This window comes from Maniola hyperantus, chromosome 11 (genome assembly GCF_902806685.2).
Source record: "Maniola hyperantus chromosome 11, iAphHyp1.2, whole genome shotgun sequence".
Lineage (NCBI taxonomy): Eukaryota > Metazoa > Arthropoda > Insecta > Lepidoptera > Nymphalidae > Maniola > Maniola hyperantus.
The window spans coordinates 7,516,651-7,543,877 of NC_048546.1; the positions used below are offsets into that span (position 1 = coordinate 7,516,651).

Consider the following 27,227-nt stretch of genomic DNA (forward strand, 5'->3'; position numbering starts at 1 on the left):
TATATCTATTAATAATAATGTTATAGGCGAATCTTTATCTTACAATACATCTTCAGCAGCTTAGAAACAGAGATGAAATCATTGAGAGCGAGGAATGCAGTTAAAGCGTGGGAAGTCTGGTAGTTAATTAATTGAACGCGGTGTTAGATGTGCTGCTTCGGCTTATAGCGTGGCCTTGCTTTGAGACTCGGCATCGTAAACTATTGTATTAGGATCAACGAGGTTAACTGAGCGAAACTTACAAATCCTTACAATTAAAAGTCTATCAAATTCAATCAGTGTTATTTTTTTTACTAACCTATTAAGGAGGTGTACAATGTATAGCGCGTGGCGACGACTCCTCAAAATTTGTGAATTCGTTGTAGCTAGGTACCTACCTATAATTTCATAAGACATTCTTCAATATGTACCTAGCTGTTTTTTGCTATAGTTATAAACAAAGGACCAAAATGATATCAAGTATGTAGGCCACCTAGGTAAATCGTAAAACTTTTTAAAGTTTTAAGATGTAGATGAGGTTGAGGTACTTGTAGGTTCGAGTTTAGATTCGTGCTCGTAAGAACTGAATTGCCGTATAGGCTTGCGCTTGACGACAATCATGAATCAATTGATAAAAAGCAATAATGAGGTCTAGGTTGGAGCGCGCTTGCCTAGAAGATGCCTATTCACTCTTGTTGAAGGTTTGGTTAAAGGTACGTTGCAGGAGCCACGGATTTTGGTGAGGCATTCCACAACTTAGCGGTTCGTATAAAAAACGTTGAGCAAAACGGTTTCGTGCGGGTAGATTGTATGTCAATCACATATTAAGGAGACCAACGTTCAGTTCAGGGTTTTTAGCTGTTCTATGGTGGTGTGGAGGAGAAACAAGATTGTGAAGTTCGAGCGTTGCTGCTGAGCACACTCTGCAAAGTCTATCCGACTAGCTGATGGCCGCGACTTCGTTCGTGTTTAATTAGGTTTTTTTTTAAATACCGTGGTATCTCTTTAATTTTCCAGGATAAAAAGTAGCCTATGTCACTCTACGTCGTGTCTTTAACTAAGTAGTATATCTATGCATTGCATGTTCGCCATCTATCCCAACTTCTCCCATAGACTCTCAGGAAACCATTGCTTACATCATACATGCGCTTAGTCTTACAACATCATTTGGATTAATAAGAAACTGAGAACTGAAAAAGAAAAACTTTTATTAAGAAGTTTATTTATTTTATTCATTATTCATATAATAACAACATGATTTTTTACAAAGATCGACACATAACAAATTGGAAGTTCTCTTTGTGTTAAATAAAGTAGCGGTCCACGGTCAAAAGAAACTGAGAAACCGGTAAAGTGCGAGTCGGACTTGCACACGAAGGGTTCCGTACCATCGTACAAGAAATAAAACTTTTTATGAAAAAAATTGTGCTGTAACCAGAAATTCACTGTTTTCGGATTTTTCCCTTTACTTGTGGTATAGGTCAACGGGAAGTACCTAACCTATAAGATTTTTAATCCCTTGACGGGTTTTTACTGACACGACAGACAGACAGACAATGAAGTGATCCTAAGGATTCCTTTTTTTCTTTCTAGACACGGAACCCTAAAAAGGAAAATAGAGCAATAAATTATAACAATATTATTACTTTATAAATATAAATTATCCTGAATATTACTTATACTCACGCGTTTTGTCGACGTAAGCCCGACTAGTTCCGAACCCATCCGGGTTCGTTTTCACAGCGAGTCGCTCGCGCTTAATAGCTTTACTAGTAATAATAGTTAAACTAGGTTTAATAGTAAAACTATAGGTTTAACTGTAGGTTAAACTATAGGTTTATTAACTATAGGTTTAACTATAGGTTTAACTATAGGTTTAACTATAGGTTTAACTATGGGTTTAACTATAGGTTTAACTATAGGTAACTACAGGTTTAATAGTTAAAATTTAGTTTAAATGCTAAAATATTATTACAATGTGCTAAGAACGAACAAAAAGGCTTATTCTTATTTTGTTCGTACATTTAAACAAGCAAATTGTAAGGTCCTGCACATGCAATCTGGTAAAGAGAACATTTTCTTTTGTAAAGTCAACACACACGTTACACAAATAGCCTCATAAATATGCAATAAGCTAATGAAAATCACTTAGTATGACCACAGATAATATATTAAACAAGTTTAATATATATTAAACATATTAAACAAGTTATAATAATATTATAATATATTAAACAAGTTTAATATATTATCTTTGGTATGACACGGCACTCGGCAGGTAAAGGATAATAGGCGTAGCGCCCAACCGTAGCGGCCTCGTAGCGGCGACGGGCGGCGGCGCGCGCGCTCTCAGTGCGACAGTAGCTTTCGTTGCGTACGCGCATACAAATATTCCCGGGCTTTCAAACTACGAACGTTAACCCGACGTGCGTGCGGATAACTGTTGAAAATTTATAAATATAAACAGTGATCTCAAAGTGTTGCAAAAAATCCTCGAGTAATAATAAAAATGTTATCATTATGAAATTATATAAACAAGTCATGTTTTGTGTGTCTGTGTGATCGGCAAAGGGAATGGCGGGCACAATGAGTCCGCCGCAGAATTGGCACAAATGGCTAGTGTTGTCGCTACTCGGATTGGCTTTGTCCGCTCGCACAATTGGCTGCGATTACGGCTCCATCACCGAGAAATTTGGAGCGGAAGCTGTGGCTCGATGCAGTGAAAAATGCCCTTTCCAGGTCTGTTTTGTATCTAATGATCTTTTTATCATATTGAAAACCTCTTAAAAAGTCGGTTGGGTTTGAAGATTTCACAGTTTAACTAAACCTTTTTGAAACAGCTATTTTTATTTATCTCTAATCTGCAGGTTATGAATGAAAATCGGGAGTTGCGAGTTGCGACACGATATCAATTAAAACAAAATAAAATCGTAATCGAGTAATCCTAGTTAGCCGTCTGTGATAATTCAGAACAACTCTGTAGGCAGTGATGGTAGCTAAACCTTTTGCGTCAATTTTGACTATGAAGTCTATTATATTACCATTGTTACCGGCTATACAGAGATAGAAAGACCTTGGAATATGAAAATCTCTACAAGAGATTAAATTCTACCCCAGCAGTTGGCGTTTAAAGGTAGATACGACGATGGGCTATTATAACTAATGAAGGTACCTACCTAATGAATTATAAAAAAGAGAAACTGACTAACTAACATTTTGATGAACAGCTCAAATTGCTGGGACTAGAAAAAAGATTTCATAGTGAATCTAAATTGTTTTTCTCATTTCATGCGACCAGCCTTCTGCCTATAAGCAGTTGACAGTCGTGATGGATTTTAAATAATACGAAATGTAACATTAGTACAAACAAACGGTTCGCAAATCGCAACGGGCGGCGGCGCTTGTGCAAGTTCAACGCTCAACTAATTGTTGACAATTATCCGGTAATCAACGAGATCGCTAAATATAGAGGAGCGTGCTACAACTGTATTGTCCACAACACATGGAACGGCCTTGGATTATACTTTCAAACTGGAGCAGTTCACGAAATAAAATATGTGCCAACATATTTTTCTTCCATAATACGTTGTAATTCAATATATGCTATTTATTAGATAAAAATATTAAGTTCTGCCAAAAAAGTTGCCTTATTCAGCTTACCAATAATTATTATAGTAATAATCCTACCATTTATCCTAACATTATAAATGTGAAAGTGTGTTAATCTGTCTATTTGTATGTTACCTTTTCAGGGCCGATTTGTTTGAGTGATTTTAACAAAATTTCGTACAAAGATTGCTCTCACCCCGGAGACAGACGTATCTACCCAGTACCTCTACTTTATATATCGGAAAATAAAAGGGTTTCAACGGGATTTCCAAAATCATAAATTCAAGTGGACGAAGTTGGGGCCATGATCTAGTATTTTCTATACATAATATAACTATTAGAAGGGTATAATTTGTAAACTGTAGACAACACTAAAATGCAGTAAAAGCTGTGTTTGTAGTGGCGTATTCTATAATATAAAAATGAATCACCAAATGTGTTGGTTATCGCAAATCTCGAGAACCGCTGAATCGATTTCGCTAATTCTTTTTTTATAATATTCCTTGAAGTACGAGGAAGGTTCTTACGGAGAGAAAAATTTAATTCAACCTCCCCCTCAATTTTCTAACCTCCACCCGAGCGAAGCCAGGGCGGTTCAGCTAGTTGTTAATAAAATTAAGCACAATACTTATTCTAAGAATTTTATCATAATGATCATAAGATTTACTTTATCATAATATTTAGTAATTTTTGACCAATGTTCCACGTATGACTATAGGAGTGTTCTTCGGATTTTCATAATCTGATTAGTTAGAATGACTCAACAAATATCCCTGCATTCCCTGTGAACCTTATTAATTTTGGAGGGAAAACCTCATATTTGTATAAAAGGCAAAATAGGAATAAGTTTTCGAAATCAAAAAAAGGGTTAAATAATTTCGTTGTAGATACCTATTAAAATACCTAAGTAATCGAGTGTGGTCGAGTTGAGCTGCTAGTAGGTATAGTAATACCTACTAAAAACTTATAGTTAGATTTTCAAGAGAAATATATATTGCAATTTCCACCACTCCACCACTATATTGCTATCATTAAGAATATATATACCTAAAACATCACTCAAGTTTCACAAATATAAACTAGGCTCGTAATATTATGAAAAAATTGTTTCTCTGTGTTTACTACGTCTGACTCTACTCCATTCTTGGTCTAAATTTACCAAAACTAACTTGTAAAAGAAACATTGTCTGTAACAGATAACAGTTCATCTGTTTTTTATTAAAAATCGTTATGAAAACGTTTTTTGCGAGCGTGTGAGCGGAACCAGCGCGGTTCTCCTGCACTTGTATGGTTTTAAAAAGTAATGCGATAGCTTGAGGTTAACTTTTTTGGGATTTCTTAACTTTGCGCTATAAAATATTAAGAGTTTATTTATTGTTTGAATTATATATTGTTAAAATTGGTTTTAAGTAGTTATCCCATATTTTAATCTACCTACTCAGCAGTGGCTAATACCGCCGATATAGCAAACTGCATTGCAAAACCATCTCAAATTCTCAATTCTAGGTAATGTACATACGAAACGTGGTTTACGTGTCTATCAATATATTATCTATGTAAGACATAGTTTTAATTTGATTTAATTAAGCTACATTCAATTAATAGATTTTTCATCTAAGTATAATGATGAACAATCATTAAATGATGAAAGGCACACTTTTCTGCATCTAACTAACTTACCTTACCTTGCCTGACACGCTCGAGTAAATCCCAAAATCATCGCTTGGAATTCCCTGCCTACCTACCTACTTATGTAGGTAGGATTGCCATTTCAACATGTCGCTACAATATATACCTAAGGTAAATACCAAAGTAATATTTTATGGTTTAATCTTTTAAAAATTGACGAATTCCGCATAATTATAATATCAGGACATCATTTAATAAGTAGTTTAGTAGGTAATTATTAGTTATAGCAACATATGATATTATACATTCACATCCTGCGAACTGTCCAATTCACAGTTTAAACGATCGAGACCTAATGTCGCATGGCATGCTCCGATGCGCACGCGCGAGCGCAACGGATGCTATCAGGTTGATGTCCGGGGGATATTCGAGTTGATTATTATCAAAAAAACGGTACTACCTACCTACCTGTTATATTTTTTGTGCAAGACACCTTTGAAATACGTCCGAGATTTTTTTTTCAGAACCGAACGGGTGATGGTCATTTTGATGTCAGTTGTGGATCTGACTGCAGTGTCCAGCAAGTAAGTAAATCTATACTAATATTATGAATTAATAAATTCTATGTGTACAAAAATACAAGATCATAAAACACTCATATAAGTATTAGTTATGCAGAGTGGAGATTATATGATCAATCAAAGTGCAACATTTATAGTAGAACTAAAGTCGCATATAAATGTATAAATATTTATTTCTTTGAAATCAACTGTTTACTAAGATTTAATTACCAATACTCCTATCAATTTTATTTATGCGTAAATATGTAGGTAGTTACTAAGAATATTATTATTGTACTTGATACTACGCAAACAAATCGTAAAATTCTATCCGAAGCCGATAAGTTGATTTTTATTATTATAGTTTTTTTTACTGTTTTGTTTATTTTTATCGTATTGCTTAATACGTATAGCTCTCTACAGCCATATCGGAATAGTTTATTTTTATGTTTAACGGAAATTAGGAGTTAGCATTGTTAAGGGGTGCTTAATTATGTACGTTATACGTAGTTGATATGTGCCTATTTAAAACATTTATAATAACTCCTAAGTACATAGCTCTATATATACTTATTCTTGAAAATATGTTATGATTATTATGGATAACTCTCAATAATAATTAGACTCGGTAATCTAAGAGATAACTACTTACAATAATGTTATATACTTAGTAGGTAAGTAATTTGCTGCTTGTGTTACAAATTACCAAAGTATAGTTTGACTTAAATAGCAAGCGTTTTTAGCTTTGTTATTAAATTCCACTTAGGTATACTTATAAGTTGGTAGATACATTACATGCTGATGCTTCTATTTGTATGTTAGATATATCAACACTATATGTATTTATCTATACCTATGTAATGTATTGTGAATATAAAAGAGGCTCTCAGGGGTGACCGTGTTGAAATCTCGGTTACCATACGAAAATAATTACCTACTCGTATCTTCGTTTATAATTACCAACAGATAACTTAGTCGCATCATGTCAACCTCTAACCCCTTTTGCGCGATGGAAGGCCTTTAATGAATACTGGTCAAAAACATTCGATAAAATTGCTCATTAAGATTAAGAATAGGTACCGATTTATAATCTTGTATTTATTCCAAAATAACTAAGTTTTCTGAAGTCTTAGCAATTGTACAAAAATGACTAATAACTTGTTGCAGACATCTTGTTGTAATTATAATATTGTAAAATTTAAGTATTTTGATTTGTTTTAAAAGATATTTATACCAAACAAAAAAAAGTTATCGCACGAAAGAGTCAGTTTTACTAGTACTATTATATTATTCTGTGGTTTGACGATTCAGATTTGCTGTGTGCTATATTATACAAATTGACGAATTTCTTAATGACAAAGTTTCATGAAAACAGTCGGCCTTGGAATCAGCATCCCACATGGTACTTAGAGTAATAGTTTCATTGCTTATTGTGTATTTAAAATTTGTAACATTTTGTCTTTTAAAAAAAGAACAACGGCTGGGTTTCTTGCCAGCTCTTTTCAGCAAAAACTGCATTCCGAACCGGTGTAGCGGTGGTAGTCTCGACATAATTATTATCACAGACTGTCCCACGAAATAAATGAATTCATTTCATTGGGCAGTAGACAAATCACCTAATTCAGCTTTTAAATAAATATTTTGGATTTCTCAGACCTGGGCGCGTTTTGAACCCTCGTAGCTTTAGTTTTTAATTTCGCGTAAAAGTTATCTCACCACTATATCATCTTACAAATACAACAACTGACTGTCAAATAATCCATTTGATTTGATTTGATTAGAAGATGCACGAGTCGGTAGGTTCTTTCAGAAATTGTTTATTCACAGAAAATATGCTTATTATTTTGTGAACAGATTTAGATATCTCATTTCAACCTAAACCTAAGTTTTTTTTTTTTTTTTTAATAGATATAGCGAGCAAACGAGCAGGCGGGTCACCTGATGTTAAGTGATTACCGCCGCCCATGAACATTTGCAGCAACAGAGGAGCCGCCGATGCGTTGCCGGCCTTTTAGGAATTTGTTGGTCCGCCCCTTGAATAACCCCATGTTATAATCTAGTGGGAACACCGCCGATGGGAGTTGGTTCCACAGTTTGCACGTGCGTGGAAAGAAGGATCTGGCGCAACGGACGGTCGAAGTGCACCAGACACCCAGATGGTGAGGGTGGAATTCCTTACGGTGGCGCGCGGTGCGGTTGTAGAAAAAAGAGGGTGGAATGAGGTCAAAAAGCTCTTCAGAGCACTCCCCATTATACAGGCGATAGAACACGCATAGAGAGCTAACGTCTCTGCGGTGCTCCAGGCTTTCCAACGAGCCGGTAAGTTTGGGATCGTCCACAAGTCGAACAGCCCACCTTTGGATCCGATCAAATGGAAGGAATTGGTACTGGGGTGCTCCAGCCCAAAGGTGGGAGCAGTACTCCATGTGAGGGCGGACTGTTGGCTTGTTGTAACAGGTTTAATTTAAACAGACTGAATTAGAGCGTAACCGGCACTGTGTCGCTACCAGTTTGGTACCACTATTCACGATCGCTATTATAGTCGCTACTGTAAAGTGTAACTATCATGTATTTTACACAGAACTGTAGAACAAAGGTAAGTTGATTCCTAGTTTCTTGCATCTTTAACATTGAACTATCATTGTTTTGCCGTTAAGACAAGTTTATTCTGCGTTAGTTTAGTTTTAGTGCGTTCCAAACACACAGAGTTAGACTCTCGTTTGAATACTAAACCAATCAAACTCAATGAAATGTAGATTCATTGTAATGTACTTACGTTGTAGGAACTAATATCCGTGTCTGTGGTTTTCATCCTATTTTCAAAATTACACGGGCTCAACGATTTACATACAAATCTTTAAGCTCCTGTTACTTTAAAACTAGATATTTTTATACCTACGGAAATCTGACAAACTATAGACAATATTAGTCTGTAGAACGTGTCTACAAAATTGATTGAGTTTGGTTGTTTAATATTAAAATTCGAACCAAACTACGTTTGTATGGAAAGCGCTGGAGAGCGCGCTAAAGTTACTTCCTAGTTTTAACTTTTACTTAGGTATGATCTACAGTATTTGTATTTTTTATATAATAACAGGTTCACTAAGATTTCGCTGATAAGTATGTACATACATAGTTACGTAGTAGGTACATACATACATTATACATACATAGTTAGTATGAAGTCTATTCAATTTTTCCTCCAAGGTTTTCCATAAAAAACGCACAAATTGAAAACCTCGGCCTCCTTTAAATGAAAAATCTACTAAGGGAAATCGGTTAATTTCGTAAACAGTGATATTATCTACCTACTAGAAATTAAAACAGTTTAGGTATGTGAACCTATAATTAAAAAAAATACACAAATGTTAAGTTCGTTGGACCATTTTCTAAACTGTACAGTATGTTTAATTTTAACTTTTCAAGCGAGTAATAACGTTATCCGTCATTTTTAGGACAAGCTAATTGACACAAAACGGCTTGTTCCCCCAAACTTTGACAGTTACTACTGGTTAATGTCAAAATTATCGGTCGGTCCCAATTTATGCGCCCGCGCAACGCAAAAACTCTCAAGTGAGGAGAAGTGGCGGCGCGCACCCTTCTAATAGCCAATGAAGGCAATTGACTTGTTTCCATATATTTTTGGTTACAATAACATGTTACATTTTATAGCATGTGACCTTTAAATTGTTTAGTGTCTCTTTTTTTGAGTAGTGGCCTAACTTGTAGTAAGTATTTATAGTACGCACAGGTCGAGATGGCAATCGGAGTATGAGGCGGGAAAGTGCGGGAACCGCAGCCGCCGCGGTTGCCATCATCATGATCGCAAGACCGGCGGTTATTACGGATGCAAATCTGTTGAGTTAGTTACAAGACCGCCATGAACACACCAGAAACGAGCTGTTGCGTTTTATTTATTTTACAAAAGAATTCAAAAAAGGAGGCCCAAAAGGTTTTGGGTGTATCCACTGATTTCGGAAAGGGATCGTTATGGACTATTTGTTTTCCTTATTATTAGTGAGTAGAGAGTGAATGAGCACAAAGAAAAATTCTATAACTAAATATAATTTCGAATGTCATTAAGACGTAGTCATTCAGAACTCAGTTCTGAATAACTTCATTTCGCACGCCGACCGATCGCAGAGCTTGCGGGCGATATCCGCAAAGCTCGCGGGTGACAGCAGCCCGCACGATTTTACAAGCGCCGGTGCAGCAGGACCCGCAAATAACCGCGGATTCAGCGGGAACAAATAGCGTCGTGAAAATTGCTATTTACTTACCATGTATTTCGTATTCGTTCAAGTGTTGCAGTCTCGCAACCGCGATGGGCGCAGGTGAAAACCGCTCTGTGAGTTCTTAGCGTGGGTCCCTCTTATGAGAGATTACTAGAGATCTCTTACCAGAGATTTCATTTAGCTGAATAAAATAATCACCAGACACTCCGCTCGTGCGGACACTATCTATCATCACTGCACTAAAGGTGTGATGGACAAAATGCATTCCCTCCTTATAAGTACCTGTTAAGTTACGGATACTCCGGGATTGTGTTTACATCACACCTTCCTGTTATAATCGTTAACAACTAGCCCACTTGTCGATTTATATACAGTTCCCAAAAAGGGCACGCAGCTCAGTAGGTACGGTCGACTGAAGTTGCCGGCGCACGTGGGTTTACTTGTTTGCTTTTCACCTAGCATTGTATGAGAAAGGTGAGAGACACGATGATTTTCACCGAGGGAATAGTATATTACTGCACGAGACCGGGAAGTACCTAAGCGTTTTCTGGTCGAGTGTGAGTTAAACGGCCGAGCCTTGGCGAAGACGTCTATAACACGAGGCCAGAAAGGCACTCCCAGTCGAGGCATGTATAGTGCTTTACTAAAAAATTAAACAAGCAAATTGTTTAAAAATTACATATTATGCTAATTTGGCCTCCGCTCTCAAATTAGGAGGAGCGCAATCTAAATAGATACCTACTTAGAACTAAAATGTAGTGCTTCTTTTCTGCAAAGAGCCGTGTGGAAAGAATGGCAATTCTTAAAGAATTTGTGATTTAGTTTAGATTAGAGATTTCGTACAACCGATTGAGCAGCATTGATCGGTTATTGACTTTGGTTATGGAGACATGGCTATCCGGCGCGGTGGTCATCCACCATGGCCGGGGCGGGGGTCGCGACTCGCGTGAGACTCGACGCCGGATGGACGCAGGAAGGAAGCTGCTAGTTGCCAGCCAGCTCCCCTCGGATCTATTTTAGAGTACATTTTATTCCATCGTTTCATACAACGCTCTATTCTGAATAAAGAGTTTATGTACAGAATTGGTTAACTTTTCGTCAAGAAAATCTATCATATCTATATCAGGTACTAAATGCGTACAAAATGAATTCTCACGCGCCATTTTAATTTTTCGTGTCAATCGTCATGTCACAAACTAATTTAGTCCTTATTTTAAAGGCGAGCTATCCCAAGCAATTCGTAAACAAAAAAGTATGATAGGTACTTTTAAATATTAATAAATACATATGAACCGCAGGTTAGCTGCGATAATAGCCTTACAAAAATAGATAATCTTTCTGGACGATTAATTCTGAATACTTGCTCAAACTTAATAATATCACATGAGAAATTAAGTAGTATACAGTTTCATTATGATAACAAAATTCATGATATAGCTGAGTGTACAGTGTACACTCTACTGATGCGTGAAGAGTAGAGGAATTCTGCTACGGTGCGATGAGCATGACAACGCCGAATATCGGAAGTGGACTCTAGGTTTTTAATAACTTTTGCCCACGACTTCGTCTGCGTAGATTTAGGTTGTTAAAAATTTCGTGGATAGGTACTCTTAGCTTTTCTGGGATAAAATATCCTATATTGGTCTCCAGGATGCAAGCTTTCCGTGTGCCCGCCTCAAGATCTGTCCAGATCATGGATGGACAGATAGACATATTTACATTTATATAATGCATATATTGTAGATAGGTACCTTACCTACCTACTTAGACCGTGGACGGATTACTAAAGGAGATCGCCCGTGAACGGGCCCTCTTTTGTGGCGTCGTGTCTAAACTTAAATTAAATTTAACAAAATGTGTTATTTTTTACGATTATATGTTTTATTACGACATTTCTTTCACTCTATTATTGCAAATATCCACAATTACATTAAGAATTATAAACATCCATTTATTTTGAGGAATTATTAATTAAATATAACCTCAATATTAGCAGCATAAAAAATAAGATTTCTTTATAACCAGGGTGAATAAATGGACATCGTTTGCAGAATATGAAGAGGTAATTATTTGTCTACAAAACTAAATTAAAATCATGGTGACATAACAATTATATTAGGGGGGGGGCCCAAAGCTCCTAAGAAAATGGGCAATCTCCTTTATTGCTGAAACTGTCGCAAAAAAATTACGATGAACTATGAAGACATTTTCAGCATTCAAAAATGAGTTGCTTCTTCTCGTACCTGGGTACGTTCCTTGACAATTTATCTATTTTACGTATTAAGTAGTAGGGCGATTATGCACTGCGTCAGATCCGAATCCGTGAAAATAAGTTCCGAAGTAGTCATAGAACTATTTGTATTGTAGCTTACGCACTAGCGCCGACTTCCGTCATCCAAGTTCTCTCCGTCATCCGTGAGAATATCTCGGATGTGCCTCGGATTCAAATAGGATGTATTATGTAGATATGTCAAAGATGTCCACTGATTAGCTTAGATTTGGATAAGAGATCGGATTAGTGCGTAACCAATATCCGAGTTCGGTCTGAGTTTTTTAAATTTCACGGACTCGGATCGGATGTAAGCGTAACTGCTCTTATAGAGACAAAATACAAAAAATTTGTGCAGTAGCTAGATATTAATATTTCGTTATTAATATCTACCTACAGCACATAATATAATTAATATATTAATATATCAGCAATATGCAATATGCAGTTATTATGAATCTATTCTCATTAAAAAAGATGTACCTATATTTACGTAAATTGTATTGACTAAAACGTTTGAATTCTTGTTAGAGTTCCGATCGAATTAGAATAATTTATTCTTAACGCCAGTAGAGCAAAACCGTCAAAACAATGTTTTCACCTAGCGGAACTGAAACGAGTTCGGCCATTGCCTCACCTGTGACGGTTCACGGTACCTTACATAGGTATTTGAATATTCAGAATTTATGTAAATCGTTACACTCTTTTACACCATAGGTATGCTATACATGTTTCTATATTTACTGTTTAGCGACGGATTGGGTTCAAAAGATAAACTGTTAACTGTGTATCCTTCGGACTACGCATGTGATCTGATACGTAGTCCAAGGCGTCAGTGAGGCCGCCATTTGTTTACAGGGTTCCTTCTGTACCTCAAGAGAAAAAACCTTTAGGTATAGGCATCCTTATAGGATCGCTTCGTTGTCTTTCGTGTCTGCCAAGGAAAAGGAATCAAAACTTATAAGGGTACTTCCCGTTGACCTAGAATCATGAAATTTGGCAGATATGTATGGCTCTTATAGCATTGCACAAGTCAAGAAAAAAACCGATGAACTAATTTGTGGATACATCACAAAATAAAACCACCAATACCAATTGATTAATTAGTACCTAACTGTTAGCTTACTTTAATCAATAACTACTGATTAGATAGTTTTCAAAAGTTTCCCAATAAGCTGAACTGAATCAGTTTTCAAAGTTTTCACACGAGAACTTTCTCCGACCGCGCTGAATTAGTGAGCTTTATCGTGCGATGCCAGCAATTGGTCAGCTAATTGAAACACGCGATAATATGACGATGTCTCGGTCCTTTCGTTGGGCAATCGTCACTAATTAGCTTTATTTGTTTTCGTTTTATCGCTTTAAAGATTTAAAACGCTTTATGACATCATGTCACCACACCGATCGCATATTATCATTGATATTGGATAGTAGATTAATCTATTTGTATGAAAGAAAAAAAATAAGAAATGGGCAGGGAAGCACTTATCTCTATAAGAGATTTCTAACAGTGACACTGTGGGAGAGGTTGTAAAAGGAGAAGAATAGCTGTACAACGAAGGTGGGACTTATTGTAATGAAACTTCATATATTTCAAAAGCTTAACAAACTAAATAAAACTATGAATTACTTACCGGGTAGTAAACGTTATTAGAATTCCAGACGGCTTAATTCCTAGACTCAGTCTGTTTATTAGTCTCCACACCTACTTCTTATGTCGAGCTTTAAATGGAAACAAAGACAAGTATATTAGAGAGAGAGCCAGCGCGTGCCAGTCCTTCATTATTTTATAAAAGTTTCTCTGCGTATTGTCCCCGACACAGGGAGGAACGATCAGCGACTATGAAGTTTGGATCATGGTGGCTTTGGGAGATATCAGGTAATAAAGGTTTAAAAAATCTTACGTGAAAGTATAGTCTAATTTTTATATATTTTCCTCGGAATAGTAGTCATGCATAGCCAGACAGAGTATCGTGGCAACGCCCTGCCAGACGCCCTTAAAGTTTAAAAGTTTATAGATATACTAGCGACCCGCCTCGGCTTCGCAGGGGTGCAACGTAGATACTAATGTGGTGTCATTGAGGTGTCATTGCCTCGGAAACTCTCAAATGAGAGGATTATTTTCCGACCTAATTCACATTATTTCAATTTCGCGGGAAGCGACTTTATTTTATACTATGTAGAGAAGTAGTATTATCTTTTTATAGTATTAAGTACCTGTTATCTCCCAAAGCCACCATGATCCAAACTTCATAGTCGTTGATCGTTTCTCCCTGTGTCGTGGACAATAGGTATATACGCAGATAAACTTTCAGCTTTTATAAAATAACTAAGGTCTGGCACGCGCTGACTCTTAGTCCATGTGGTATTTCCTGGTGGCTATTTTAAGATGGTTAATTCTATTAATTGTATAAAGGAGAACTTTTATTGTAATTTAGGATACGAGTGACTTAAGTAGTCCGATATTACAAGGCGTGAGGTTTACTCCATGCATTACTTAATATATTTTTAACACTGCATAAAATAACCTAATCAAAAGTGTCTATCCGTGGCTTAAGTAGTCCAGGTTTTATACCTATCTTGTAAAAATGGACACTTAGGTAAGTCACGGATAAGCATCCCGGGTTTAAGTAACGCGCGAGCTCTGAAATAACTAGCTACTCGTGACTTAGCGATTAAGTCAATTATTTCACGACTGAGCTCATTGCATGGTGTTCGTGCAATGCACAAACCTCACGCCCCATGCAGTAATTGACTGTAAGTCACATATCATAATGTAAAATTTTCATGGTGTAAAATGGACTAGGTAAGTAGGTACGTACCATAGGCCACGGATAAGCGTTTCTTACCTAAGTGTGGGTTTAGGTCACTAGTGCTATAATATATTAATTCTTAGCACAAAACGTTAACATTTAAAAGTTTACTACGTCGTATCTACTTATATGTATGTATAGAGAACTGCATTCAGCTTCGTCGCCCGCTAATTCTTATTTCCTCATTAGGTTGAGCGTTCCCCGCCGCAAGCGCGCGCATCACAATCGCATTGCGTTCGTTCAACGTCTCTTTGCCCATTCTGATTCCTTTAAGAGCCAGTCCTCGCCGATAAAATACCTCATCTAAATATATATAAAAAGAAGAGGTGGCTGACTGACTGACTGCTCTATCAACGCCGACTCATACTACTGGATGGATCGGGCTGCGCATGGTAGCAAAATAGACATCCGGTAAGATTTCTAAAAATGCAACCCATAAATATAGGTTTATGTTATCCCAACCTCCAGGATCAGTTTTTACAGAAATCCTCTACATTTAAAGTCATAGACAAATTCTTTAATGTGATGCTACAGAAGGCGATTTAAAGCCAGATTACGTTGACCACACCACGACTGTTTGTGAACTTATAAAGACCTAGTACTACTTACCTAGACAAGTTTTCAACGTTTTACGTTCGTCATAAATCTCTACAATATCCTTTATTAGGGACTAGATGATGCCCGCGACTTCGTACGCGTGGATTCAGCTTTTTAAAAATCCTGTGGGAACTCTTCAATTTTCCGGGATAAAAAGTAGCCTATGTCCTTCCCCAGAATGTAAGCTATCTCTATACCAAATTCCGTCAAAGTCGGTTGACCGGTTGAGCCGTGAAAAGCTAGCAGACAGACAGACAGACACACTTTCGCATTTATAATATTAGTATGGATAGTATGAATATGGATTTTACCGAACGAGGACCCTAAACCATGTTCATCCGCCGAGCGAAATTGTCGCGAGTGCACTCAACCATGGAGTGTTTTGATTTATTGTCCATTTATTGGACTCTCAGAGGCGATTGCACGAATAAAAATAGAATAATTCTCCACTTGATACTGAGCATAATCATTGTGTTAAACTCCGAGCCCAACAATAATGACACAAAAGATTATATCCGTTTAACATCATACGAGTTGCAAACCACATACTTATTATGTGCACAATTTGCAGCCATTCGATGTACCTATTCAACACAATGACTAATATGGACTTGAATATTACAAACCTATTCAAATAATTTACACCTACCCAAATATATTAATTCGTTTTGATATTACCATTGGTAAAGCAAAGAGCAATCGCACAAACGTGGTCGGCTGATAGAGGCCAGCGAGTATACTAGAACAGAGAGCTCTCGAGAGCGCGAAGAGCGGGGCAACGGGAAGCCACCGGTGGGTCCCAATTTGCCCCAACATTATCCAATTGCCGGAGTCAACCATTTGGCGTGGGCCCGCGCGTGACCTGCACACGTATTTTGGATCTGTTTAAATATTTTAGACGACTTGTATAAGTAAACACAACTCGGATCAGAGCGAGATTTTTTCCAGACTCTGGGTGGATTGTGCTTAGCAGTTTTTATCCGACTCTAGGGACTCTGGAAGAGGTTGTTTTTAGCTGTCTATGCCTGTTCAACGATCCATCGGTTCCGTTATCGTCATTATCCTCAAATTACTAATTAGATTTTATTAAGTAAGGTGTCGATAGCATCGTCGTAGCAAGGTCGTAGCGTTTCGTAGGTAAGTCAATGGGCTACATGACGTCATGGAAAAACCATAATGGTCGGTATCACGAATTCACGATCTAAAAGTAGCTTAATGTCGGTAGTTCAAATGAAAGGTCTCACTGTGAAGACTCCGAAAATAATAAAACAAATAGGTAGATAAAGATGATATGAATTGTTCAGTCGTAGTGGTATGTTGATTAAGAGTAGATAGGTAGTAGGTAGGTACGTACATCTTTTCGACATATTATCTTGTAATATTTTTTGTGAATTTTTGATGATCTGAGGAGAAATATTTCGAGTTTGATTTCATAATATATATGTACTATGTAGGTACAATTTTTTTTATTTTTTTTTAATTAATGAAAATATTACAATAAAACTTAAAGCTAGCCTTATCTAATTACAATATAAATCATGCCCGCGTGGAATGGTGCCAAGAATACTGGCTGCATTTCCGCGCTAGACAGCCTGGCTGATCCGTTGCGCAAAAAATGAGCCAGCCCTTCTGTCACCAGATGAGGCTATTATTCGCGGTGAAATGTCTCGTTAATTTTTTTAGCACTAAGACTCCATGTCCCCAGGGTCTCCACGGCAAACGGAACAAAAATGTAACTCTCTATAAGAGAGGCATACTTGCGCCGCTTACCGTTTTCAGCTGTTTCTGCTGCGGCTCCCGGTCTTGATGCTGTCTCCCTGATATGACACGGAGCCAATGTGTCAAAGCAAGTTGCGTCCCAAATTAGCGCCCGTCCCCGTTCCCAGGGAATCAGCGTCAATCCATCAGGTCTCTTGCCATCATGCCGACTAATCCCTGCCGGCTCAATGAGCGCAGGAATATCTATGGTGGCAAGAGCTCTTTTAATCGTATCGTTAAGGGGACTCAGTTCGGTGCTTTTTCATACAAACGTAGGAGGGAAATTACAACAATATTCGATATTGTACGCACAAAACTAAGAATTATATCGATTTATCTCGTCATTATCTAAGTTTATTGATATATAAAACATTGAAAAAAATATTGATTTAAAAGCTACGAGGCTCAAAAGATTCCGATTTTAACACTAAATTAATGACAACTTTGGGCGTAAATAAATAAGATTACGGATATGAAAATTCTAAAACAATTTATCATTAGACGTAGTTTATTTATTCATTAGTTGAAATAACTTCACTTACGCAAACATACATTCAGCAGTTTTCTCTCAAAAATACTTTTCCTAAACCCTTTTCGCGCGCTTGATTTCGGTGAAAATCATCGTGCCTCTCAACTTTCTCATACAATGTCAAGTGAAAAGCAAACATGTTACCCACGTGCGCTGCCAATTTCTGTTGAGCGTCCTGCGTCACCTTAAGAGAGCCATGCCTAAACAGCCTACCAGAGCTCCTTTGGCAAGAGAGTCCGTGGATTCCAAATTTAATTAGGTACAATTAACTAACATTGCGTTATAGGTAGGTAGGTACTTATAACTTATAATGTTCGTTCGTGTACGAACGTACTACATTATAAGTTATAAGATCCTGTGATCAAGGTAGATAGGTACCTACATATCTATCTTCTAAGTATGTACATGTACCTACGTGATACTCAGCAATAAACTTTATGGCGAAAGATTATGACTTACACGCGTTTCCTAATGTAGTGGCAGATGATTGGATCGTGCAATGAAATATTTATATGGGTTACAACTTACAGTATCTTAAAGTTTATCTGAGGTCAGTAACGAATCTAATTCGAAAAACAGCAACATCCACTTATCCAGTGGCGCCAGTTATATTATATTATCTATCAATTAAATAATAATGATTGTAGCAAATAGGTACACGAGTGGCTATCAAAAGAACATAAAATCTTGGATTTACCGGGGTTAAGAAGCGAACTAACATATTATCTCGAACTTCTGATAATTAGGTACCAATTTTCGTTGAATTTATTACAAAAATAATGCCGCAAAAATATCATTACCTACTCATCATCATCACCACAACCCATTGTTGGCTCACTATTAAGTGCGGGTCTTATCTTAGAATGAGAAGAACGTTACAAACATAGGTTAAAGAAACAAGAAAAACAAAGTGGATTTATTTAGTTTGCTGGTTTGCCTATTTTTAATCGGTAGGTATCGATGGAGAGTGTGCATTCCAATACAATCTAAAGTAAATTTTATTTGTGACGTACCTACTGTAACTTTCAAAAAAGAATAAAAAGAATTAAGTACCAATCAAGTTAATTTTTAAGTTTTAATATCACAATAATTAATAAATAAACTATGAGTGAGTACTTTCACTTGCCCTGCATCCGGCGCGCCTGCGCCGTGCGCTCCCAATTGGACTTCCGAGAGCGTTTCCGAAATCGCTCCAGCAATTAAGTGGAGCGACAATTTTAATGACTCCAAAGGGAGCAACTATTGTTTTGTTATTATTAGGGCACGAGACAGGATGCTGGCTAATTAGGCACTAATTTACTTAGCTTTATTAGCTTAAGTGCACTATCCAACGATGCTTTTTTAAATAGAACACGCGACTCAATTTTTTAAATTGATTTACGATTTTTTTTACATATTAAGTTTTTAACAGATCAAAACAATGTGACTCTGAAGAACCGAATATAGTTAAGAGTAAGACCTTCAATTGATATACTGATAGAAGTTAGGGTAGTAATTTTATGAAGGGCTAATAAATGGATGGGCGGAGTGATGTAGGAGGCAAAGAAGGGACGGAAAAGTCATATTAAGGGGACTCAGTTCGGTGCTTTTTCATACAAACGTAGGAGGGAAATTACAACAATATTCGATATTGTACGCACAAAACTAAGAATTATATCGATTTATCTCGTCATTATCTAAGTTTATTGATATATAAAACATTGAAAAAAATATTGATTTAAAAGCTACGAGGCTCAAAAGATTCCGATTTTAACACTAAATTAATGAAAACTTTGGGCGTAAATAAATAAGATTACGGATATGAAAATTCTAAAACAATTTATCATTAGACGTAGTTTATTTATTCATTAGTTGAAATAACTTCACTTACGCAAACATACATTCAGCAGTTTTCTCTCAAAAATACTTTTCCTAAACCCTTTTCGCGCGCTTGATTTCGGTGAAAATCATCGTGCCTCTCAACTTTCTCATACAATGTCAAGTGAAAAGCAAACATGTTACCCACGTGCGCTGCCAATTTCTGTTGAGCGTCCTGCGTCACCTTAAAGCCGTCAAAGCAGCGCTACACATCATATTACTTTAAAATTCTTATGAAAATCTTTAAGCCCGAGTAAGTTTAAAATTACCTAGGTAGGTATTTACTGATATTATTATTATTTTCATGCTTGCAACCAATCTAGTTTCTACATATTATAAGTAGTAGGAACAAACGCCATAACTTTTAAGATCGCACTTTATTCTGAAAGAAGCTTCGGGCCGTAATTGATAACCGTTTTTCCAATTTCAACTAGGTACGTAAATTGCCGAATCGCAAAAGTAAACTTATAGGAACTGATAATGTAGGGGTATAGGGGGCAAAAATTCAACGTCATAATTGTAATGGAAAATGTGTAAATCCGCCACTGAGTTTCATTGGTTAATATTCAAATATGATTTAAACCTCATTTGTATGGAGTGCGCACCGAATTACTATGTAGCATTTTTCGACCGCTTTCCTTAGAGTGACCGACAGAATAATTAGGGTGACTAATGTGTACCTACTATTTAGAGATAATATTACGTTGTGATATATTATGACTAATGTAGATTACTAACGTGTTAAATTGGTGAACTGTTTGAACCATGTTTCCGTACACGTAATGGCGCTGATTCCAGTGGCCCACTTCGCAATGGGAGTGCGTTTGTTGAGGCCACGACCCGTAATTACATACCCGAAACAAAGTGCACAGATCGCGTCCAGACTCCAGGCACACTCATCCTCGCGCTAATTGTTCCGCGTACCGGCTATTGTGCCGGCTCTGAATTGCACATCATATTGAGTAGATTCGAGAGCGTATTATATGAGTATACGCGCTATAAGTATACTAATACCCATTGAGTAGATATTGTTTCTGTTATCTATGGTAATATGACTTAAATGAGATGAGGCACACTCGTGAACCGAGGAGTAGTTGGATGATGAAGTAGGTAATACTTACTTATACCTAGTACCTACCTGTCATTGTTGGCTAACACCACTTTCTTGACGTTCACCAAAACATTAATGGAATCACTCGCACCCGCACAATAAGTTGTACGTGCAAAATATTGTAGTTTAACTACGTTTAGGGAAGTTAAAATTATGACAGTGCATAGTCAATATATTTTTGAAAATTTATTGTACGTAGTACATAAAAATATACCTAAATAAATTAAAAAAAAGTGACCGTCATAATGTAAATACTAGAGATAAAAATAAACTTGTAATGCCCGCCTCTAGGCTCAGTAAAGTTAGCAATTTATTTGCTCGTAATTCCATACGTTTTTATAATAAGCTTCCAGAAGACATATTGGAGATGTCTCTCAACAAGTTCAAAGTTTTCATAAAACGTACTAAACTAATTGAAAATCCTATTACAATGTAGGGATTATTTAAATGATAAGCAAGCTTGGGAATGAGTTGCTTAACGGCTTTGTGATAGTTGTAATAAGTTTCAATAATTTTGTAAAGTGGTGATAATAAAAGGAATACCCAGCTGAGTTTGTTGTGGGCTCTTCTCAGACCTGGGCGCGTTTGGAACCCTCGTAGCTTTAGTTTTAAGTTTGCGTAATATATATCTTACAAATCCAACATCTGACCATCAAAAAGAGTACCTAATTTATTAGGTACCTATTTTGAATAAATCATTTGACTAAAGAACCAAAGATAACTAATTTATTACAAATATAAAATTATCTCTGGTTTAACTTAGTTCTAGGACTTCCATAGTCCACACGCCACGGTATTGCGCCGCCTGGATCCAGCGGTTTCTTGCGACTCATTTGATGTCGTCTGTCCACCTAGTCAACGCTGCGCCGCTACGAGGTCGCCATTTAGGATCTTGAGAACCCAACTTCTATCAATTTTTATGTGCCCTGCCCATCACCATTTCTGCGTTGCAACCCGTTGAGTTGAGCTATCGGTTACTTTGGTTACTACTCCTTCGGATCACCTCATTTCTAATTTGATCACGTAGATAAACTCCAAGCATCAGTACCTCTCTCCATCGACTGTGTGGAAGTCCAGGAACGTCTATCCGTTGACGATGATAACAATAATGAAGATTGCCTTCTAAATTCATAGTAAGAATACCTACGTACGTACCTGCCCACTTCAAAAGTAATAAAAATAATAAAGGCGCGGGAAAGAAATGAAGAAGCACCTGCGTCTTACAACTTTACAAGTCACAAGTCACCATGCGTAAAGGTCGCAACTCGACCGTGAAAATCCGTTACAAAAGCAAACACTGTAGTGCAGGTTAGATTTCCGTTAAAAGATTCGTTAATTTCAAGTTCATAATTTGTTTGGGGATCAAAAAATAAAGTCGTTTATCAGAAATACGTGAGACGCAACAATTTTAGACCTACTAGTTACAAGGATATTGATTGGTTGCAATAATACCTAAGTACATGCAATAAAAGTATACCACATACAAGTAAGAACTAAGAAAGCTCAGAGTCACTCAGCGGGCGATGGAGAGAGCTATGCTTGGAGTTTCTCTACGTGATCAAATCAGAAATGAGGAGATCCGTAGGAGAACTAGAGTAACCGACATAGCTCAACGGGTTGCGAAGCTGAAGTGGCAATGGGCAGGGCACATAGTTCATACAACCGATAGACGTTGGGGTCCCAAGGTGCTGGAATGGTGACCTCACACCGGAAGATAGCTTTGGAAGACCCCCCACTGGACGGACGACTTCAGACGAGTCGCAGGGAGCCGCTGGATCCAGGCGGCGCAAGACCGTGGCGTGTGGAAGTCCCTACAAGAGACCTATGTCCGGCAGTGGACGTCTATTGGTTGATGATGATGATGATGACATACAAGTAGACGGTCAATACGGTCGAGATAGCAATCGGGGTATGAGGTGGGCAGACGCCCCGCACACCCGTACGTCACCCGTGCTATCTCGCATCGGGGTAGCGCGCGGACTGTGCGAATGTGCGGGACGTCCCCACCCTGATTGCCATCCCGGCTTGTCGCGTACTATTATGTGTTCTGAGTCATAGGCTATTTAAAAAACACAAGGTTTGAGTAAAAAATCGGTCAATGCGAGTGGGACTCGCACACGAAAGGTAGAAAAAATCTCAAAACAGTAGGTAGGTATAGTCAAAATTTGCAAGTAAGTGACGGACTCGTGATGTGATTTAGTAAACTTTATTATTTGGTCGGGAACAATTAAAATCAAATATTTAATTTTTTTGTTATGTAATTCCTTTACTTGTACTATAAGCTTTTCTTTGCTACCTGCCAAATTTTATGATTCTAGATCAACAGGATTCAGGAAGTACTCTACAGGTTTTGATTCCCCGAATTGACAAGACAAGACATGACAGACAGACAGACAGACAACGAAGTGATCATATAAGGGTTCCTTTTTTCATTTTGAGGTAAGGAACTCTAAAAAGGTTTGACAATATTTAAATCACAAGCAAGCACTTGAGTTTAGTGCAGGTGGTGTTTGGTCTGAGAATGTTTAAACTAAAAGAAGTCGAAAATGAACATGTGCACGAGATGTGTACGAGATGTAGATCATACGCGAAACACTCTCGCGAACCGTTCAGGGCCTGTAAACATGCACAACACACATTGCCCTCATTTTGAACGAATACCTATTGATACCTTAAACAATGGATACCTACCTAGAGGGTAGAACAATTATTCTGAGATTGGCCTCTAACGGGTTAAAGTTTAGCTGATACACCTACCTATTTATTAAAAAGTTTTATGCATTAAAAATAAAAACCGGCCAAGTGCGAGTCAGGCTCGCGCAACGAGGTTTCCGTACTACAGTCGTATTTTTTCGACATTTTGCACGATAATTCAAAAACTATGATGGATAAAAATAAATAAAAATCTGTTTTAGAATGCACAGGTGAAGCCCTTTCATGTGATACCCCAATTGATATCGTACTTCGAAAATTGAAAATACTAATTATTAGTTCATGACCACAATTTAATTTTTTTTGTGTGATTTAACCACAAATTCACAGATTTCTGATTTTTCCCCTAAAGCCAGCTATAAGATCAACCCAACCTACCTGCCAAATTTCATGATTCTAGGTCAACGGGAAGTACCCTGTAGGTTTCTTGACAGACCGACAGACAGACAGACAACAAAGTGATCCTATAAGGGTTCCGTTTTTCCTTTTGAGGTACGGAACCCTAAAAATATAATTTATGTTCGATAATGTTCATACTCATAGGCGTAATTAAGTAGGTTCGAGCTAAACATCCATAAAACAACTGAATTATGTTGCCATTCAATTGATGTTATGTTAATTAAATTATAAGTAGGTGTAAAAGCCCCCCACTAATAGAAGCTAATAAAAATGGATCATGTAAAGATGTACTTAAAAATGTAAATACATATGGGCTTCATAATTTATCTTGTCATATCGCTTTATAGATGGTAGATAATTTTAGAATGTAGGTGCTAATTTTTTAGGAAATGAACTCTTATCTATCTGTTTTTGTTTGTTGCAGTGCAGACTTGGATGTAATCTTTGGTTACAAGGACTAGAAAATTCTTGTCAAACTGTTTGCGTAAGTATTGATTTATAAATTTAAATTATTTAATTATTTACTATCCATACCTACTAGGTACCTACCTAGTTCGATTACTGTGATGAATATTTTTTTTCATTGCAGAATGTAACATCAGAAACTGTCATCTCAAGAGAATTGTACTGCGTTATGGGATGTAATGAGGCGCTTAATATGTATTTGCAAAAAGTTCGAGGTAAATTTTTAAAGCCTTAGTTTTTAGCTTAACGCACATAAAAGCTACGCTGCTGCCTTCGCTGTCAGTCGTGTAACTCTTCATACAGTCCCTTCTATAACAATGCAGTTCGGAAGTACAACAAAGTAACGTTCAGTGTGGTTCTGCTGTGTAGACGGTTGCTACAGAACTACACAGTGTAGTTCTGTAGCAACCGTCGCATCGGGCGTTATCTGTCTATGCTTCTAGAGTTCTTGTGACTTCGCCGGTAAGTAGGGGATTTTGAATCAGTGGACTGTAGCAATTTTTTTAACTTGGTAGGTATAGGTATATAGGCTTCCGCATGACTGTAAAGTAAAGTAAACTCTTCTTTTAAAGGTGCCAGTATTGTATTTATAGAAACAAGGAAGCGAATCGCTTTGATACGAGTCTGTGGAACTTCGACCATTATGTATCTATCTGAGAATTCAAAAGCAGTTCTAAAAGTTTATTCAAATAAAAGGTTTATAATTTTATTGTACTCTATTCTATTCAGATCTACTGGGTACACCGCCCGCGCCAGCGTTAGTGGCAGACAGCCTGACAGCCACGTCTCTGTCCCTTGTGTGGGACGCGCCGAATCTCGGCAATCTCAGCTACCTCGTGCAATGGCGCTACGAAGAGCTGCCCGGCAGCTGGCAGTACTATTCCAACTCCAGCCATTCCGATAAGTCGATCATTCACGTAGAAAATTTGAGACCGTATACGAAATATAGAGTAAGTCTCTACCGATCGTAATTTTTAATAAATAGTAAGTAAGATTATATAGGCATACTATAAAAAGCAATCATGAGGTCTAGGTTGGAGTGCGCTTGCCTAGAAAATGCCTATTCATTTTTGGCTTGAAGGTAAAACGTAGCAGGAAACAAACAGGGATGCCGGAAGATCAATAAAATGCTGAACACGTCATCAACAAGCATTTCCAGAACCGAAATTCGTTTTCACGGCAGGCCCTACGTGGCTCTTACTTAAGATAAAATAAGTAAGTAGATAGAAAACGTGCCTTATTCCAGACCTGTAAATCCGAACAATTTTAGCAGGCCGGTAATTTATACCTGTTTAGATAATGTTTTACTTTCCAAGTTTATCTAGATAGATTTATCCCTGAATTTCCGCGGGAATTCAGGGATATCACCGAACGAAGTTCGATTGCTTAGATACAAATACTAAGCCTACATTATGAAGAACTGCTTGGAGGACTTAATAAAGACTGCTCAGAAATTTTCAGTTCCGAGTGGCAATATTCCTCTCTGGGCACAGCAGTGGCGGTGAGCCGGTGTACTCGACACCTTCAGTAGTCATATCCACTCTGGAAAGTGGGCAGCCCAGCTCCGCGCCCACCGCGCTGCGAGCCGCGGCGCCTGACCCCAGCCGTGTCGCCATCTCGTGGGAACCCGGACCCTTTCCGAACGGACCTCTTATTTCATATGTGCTGAGGCTAGCTGACACACAACCTAACACAAATAATGCCTTGGAGGTAAGCTGTATGATCACATAATTCTTCTTGGGCTTGGTCAGACAAATATTGCGTCTGTCCAAGTAGCCATAGGTAGTGGTTTCTTGGTGCATAAAAACGCAACGCCTACACGAATTGACAAACGCAGAAGTTCATAAAATACAGCGTGCCGGTTTGTTTGTTACGCGCAAACGCACAACATTATACTTATCATACTACTTAACCCTGTGTTTAGCGTACGCGGTTTAGGCATGCATAATATTTAAACCTTGGTGGGTTGGTGGAACTATCTTAGGAGCATTGTTAATAGATGGCCGATTGTAGCTCTACCTTATTTTATTTACGTGTTAAATATATAGGTAGGTACCTGTATTTATTTCCACTTTAGTGTCCAGAGAATCATAAAGATCATTTTATACTCTAATCTTTGTTTACATATTTAGCATTATTTATTATAGGATATGCCGGCATCAAACAATACGCTGTTCTATATGTTCCAAAACTTGGCACCAGCGCGGGAATATGAAGTGTCAGTTGCAATGCGTAATGCTGTTGGAGAAGGCCCTAGAGCCAGCGTAAGAATAAAAACTCCACCGTTACCTACGTGTAAGCAATACATAATTTGAAATAGCTGCATGTTAATTAATTATTACGAATGCTATTGCTATGATTATTTATTTGATTTAGAGATGCCTGGTGCATGAAATTATTGATCTTTCTTTTTTGGCGTTTCTTGACTGCCAGTAATTTGTGCAGTAAAAATTAATAACAATCATCATCATCGCTACTAATAACCATTAACCATCACCAGCAAATTCATTTCATTCATCAGATAGGTAAACGTTTAACAGACCAAAGTTAACATACAAATACTGTTCCAGCTGTTCCAAGTCAGCAGCCTGTATTAATTTTAGGAGGCGAACATAATATTCTTGCTGCGCCAGCGAATGATATGTTATCTGACCCTATAGAACTCTACAATACTGAACATGAAATAACTGGTAAGATAGTCCTTA

At 37.4% G+C, this 27,227-nt stretch overlaps 1 protein-coding gene across 6 annotated transcripts in view; it reads left to right on the forward strand.

Moving 5' to 3' along the window:
• The window catches only part of sev (receptor protein-tyrosine kinase sevenless), a 54,944-nt gene that overhangs the window by 12,714 nt on the left and 15,003 nt on the right, over positions 1-27,227 (forward strand). For 4 of the 6 annotated variants that reach the window (XM_069501650.1, XM_069501651.1, XM_034973453.2 and 1 more), the window contains exons 1-8: positions 2,345-2,718; positions 5,742-5,801; positions 24,482-24,541; positions 24,647-24,737; positions 25,252-25,472; positions 25,984-26,232; positions 26,670-26,817; positions 27,093-27,212. In XM_069501650.1, the coding sequence (XP_069357751.1) occupies positions 2,554-2,718; positions 5,742-5,801; positions 24,482-24,541; positions 24,647-24,737; positions 25,252-25,472; positions 25,984-26,232; positions 26,670-26,817; positions 27,093-27,212 (1,114 nt within the window). In that variant the 5' untranslated portion in view covers positions 2,345-2,553. Of the gene's footprint in view, positions 1-2,344; positions 2,719-5,741; positions 5,802-24,481; positions 24,542-24,646; positions 24,738-25,251; positions 25,473-25,983; positions 26,233-26,669; positions 26,818-27,092; positions 27,213-27,227 lie in introns of those variants that run through there. The other 2 variants (XM_069501653.1, XM_069501652.1) reach the window with 2 other exon arrangements.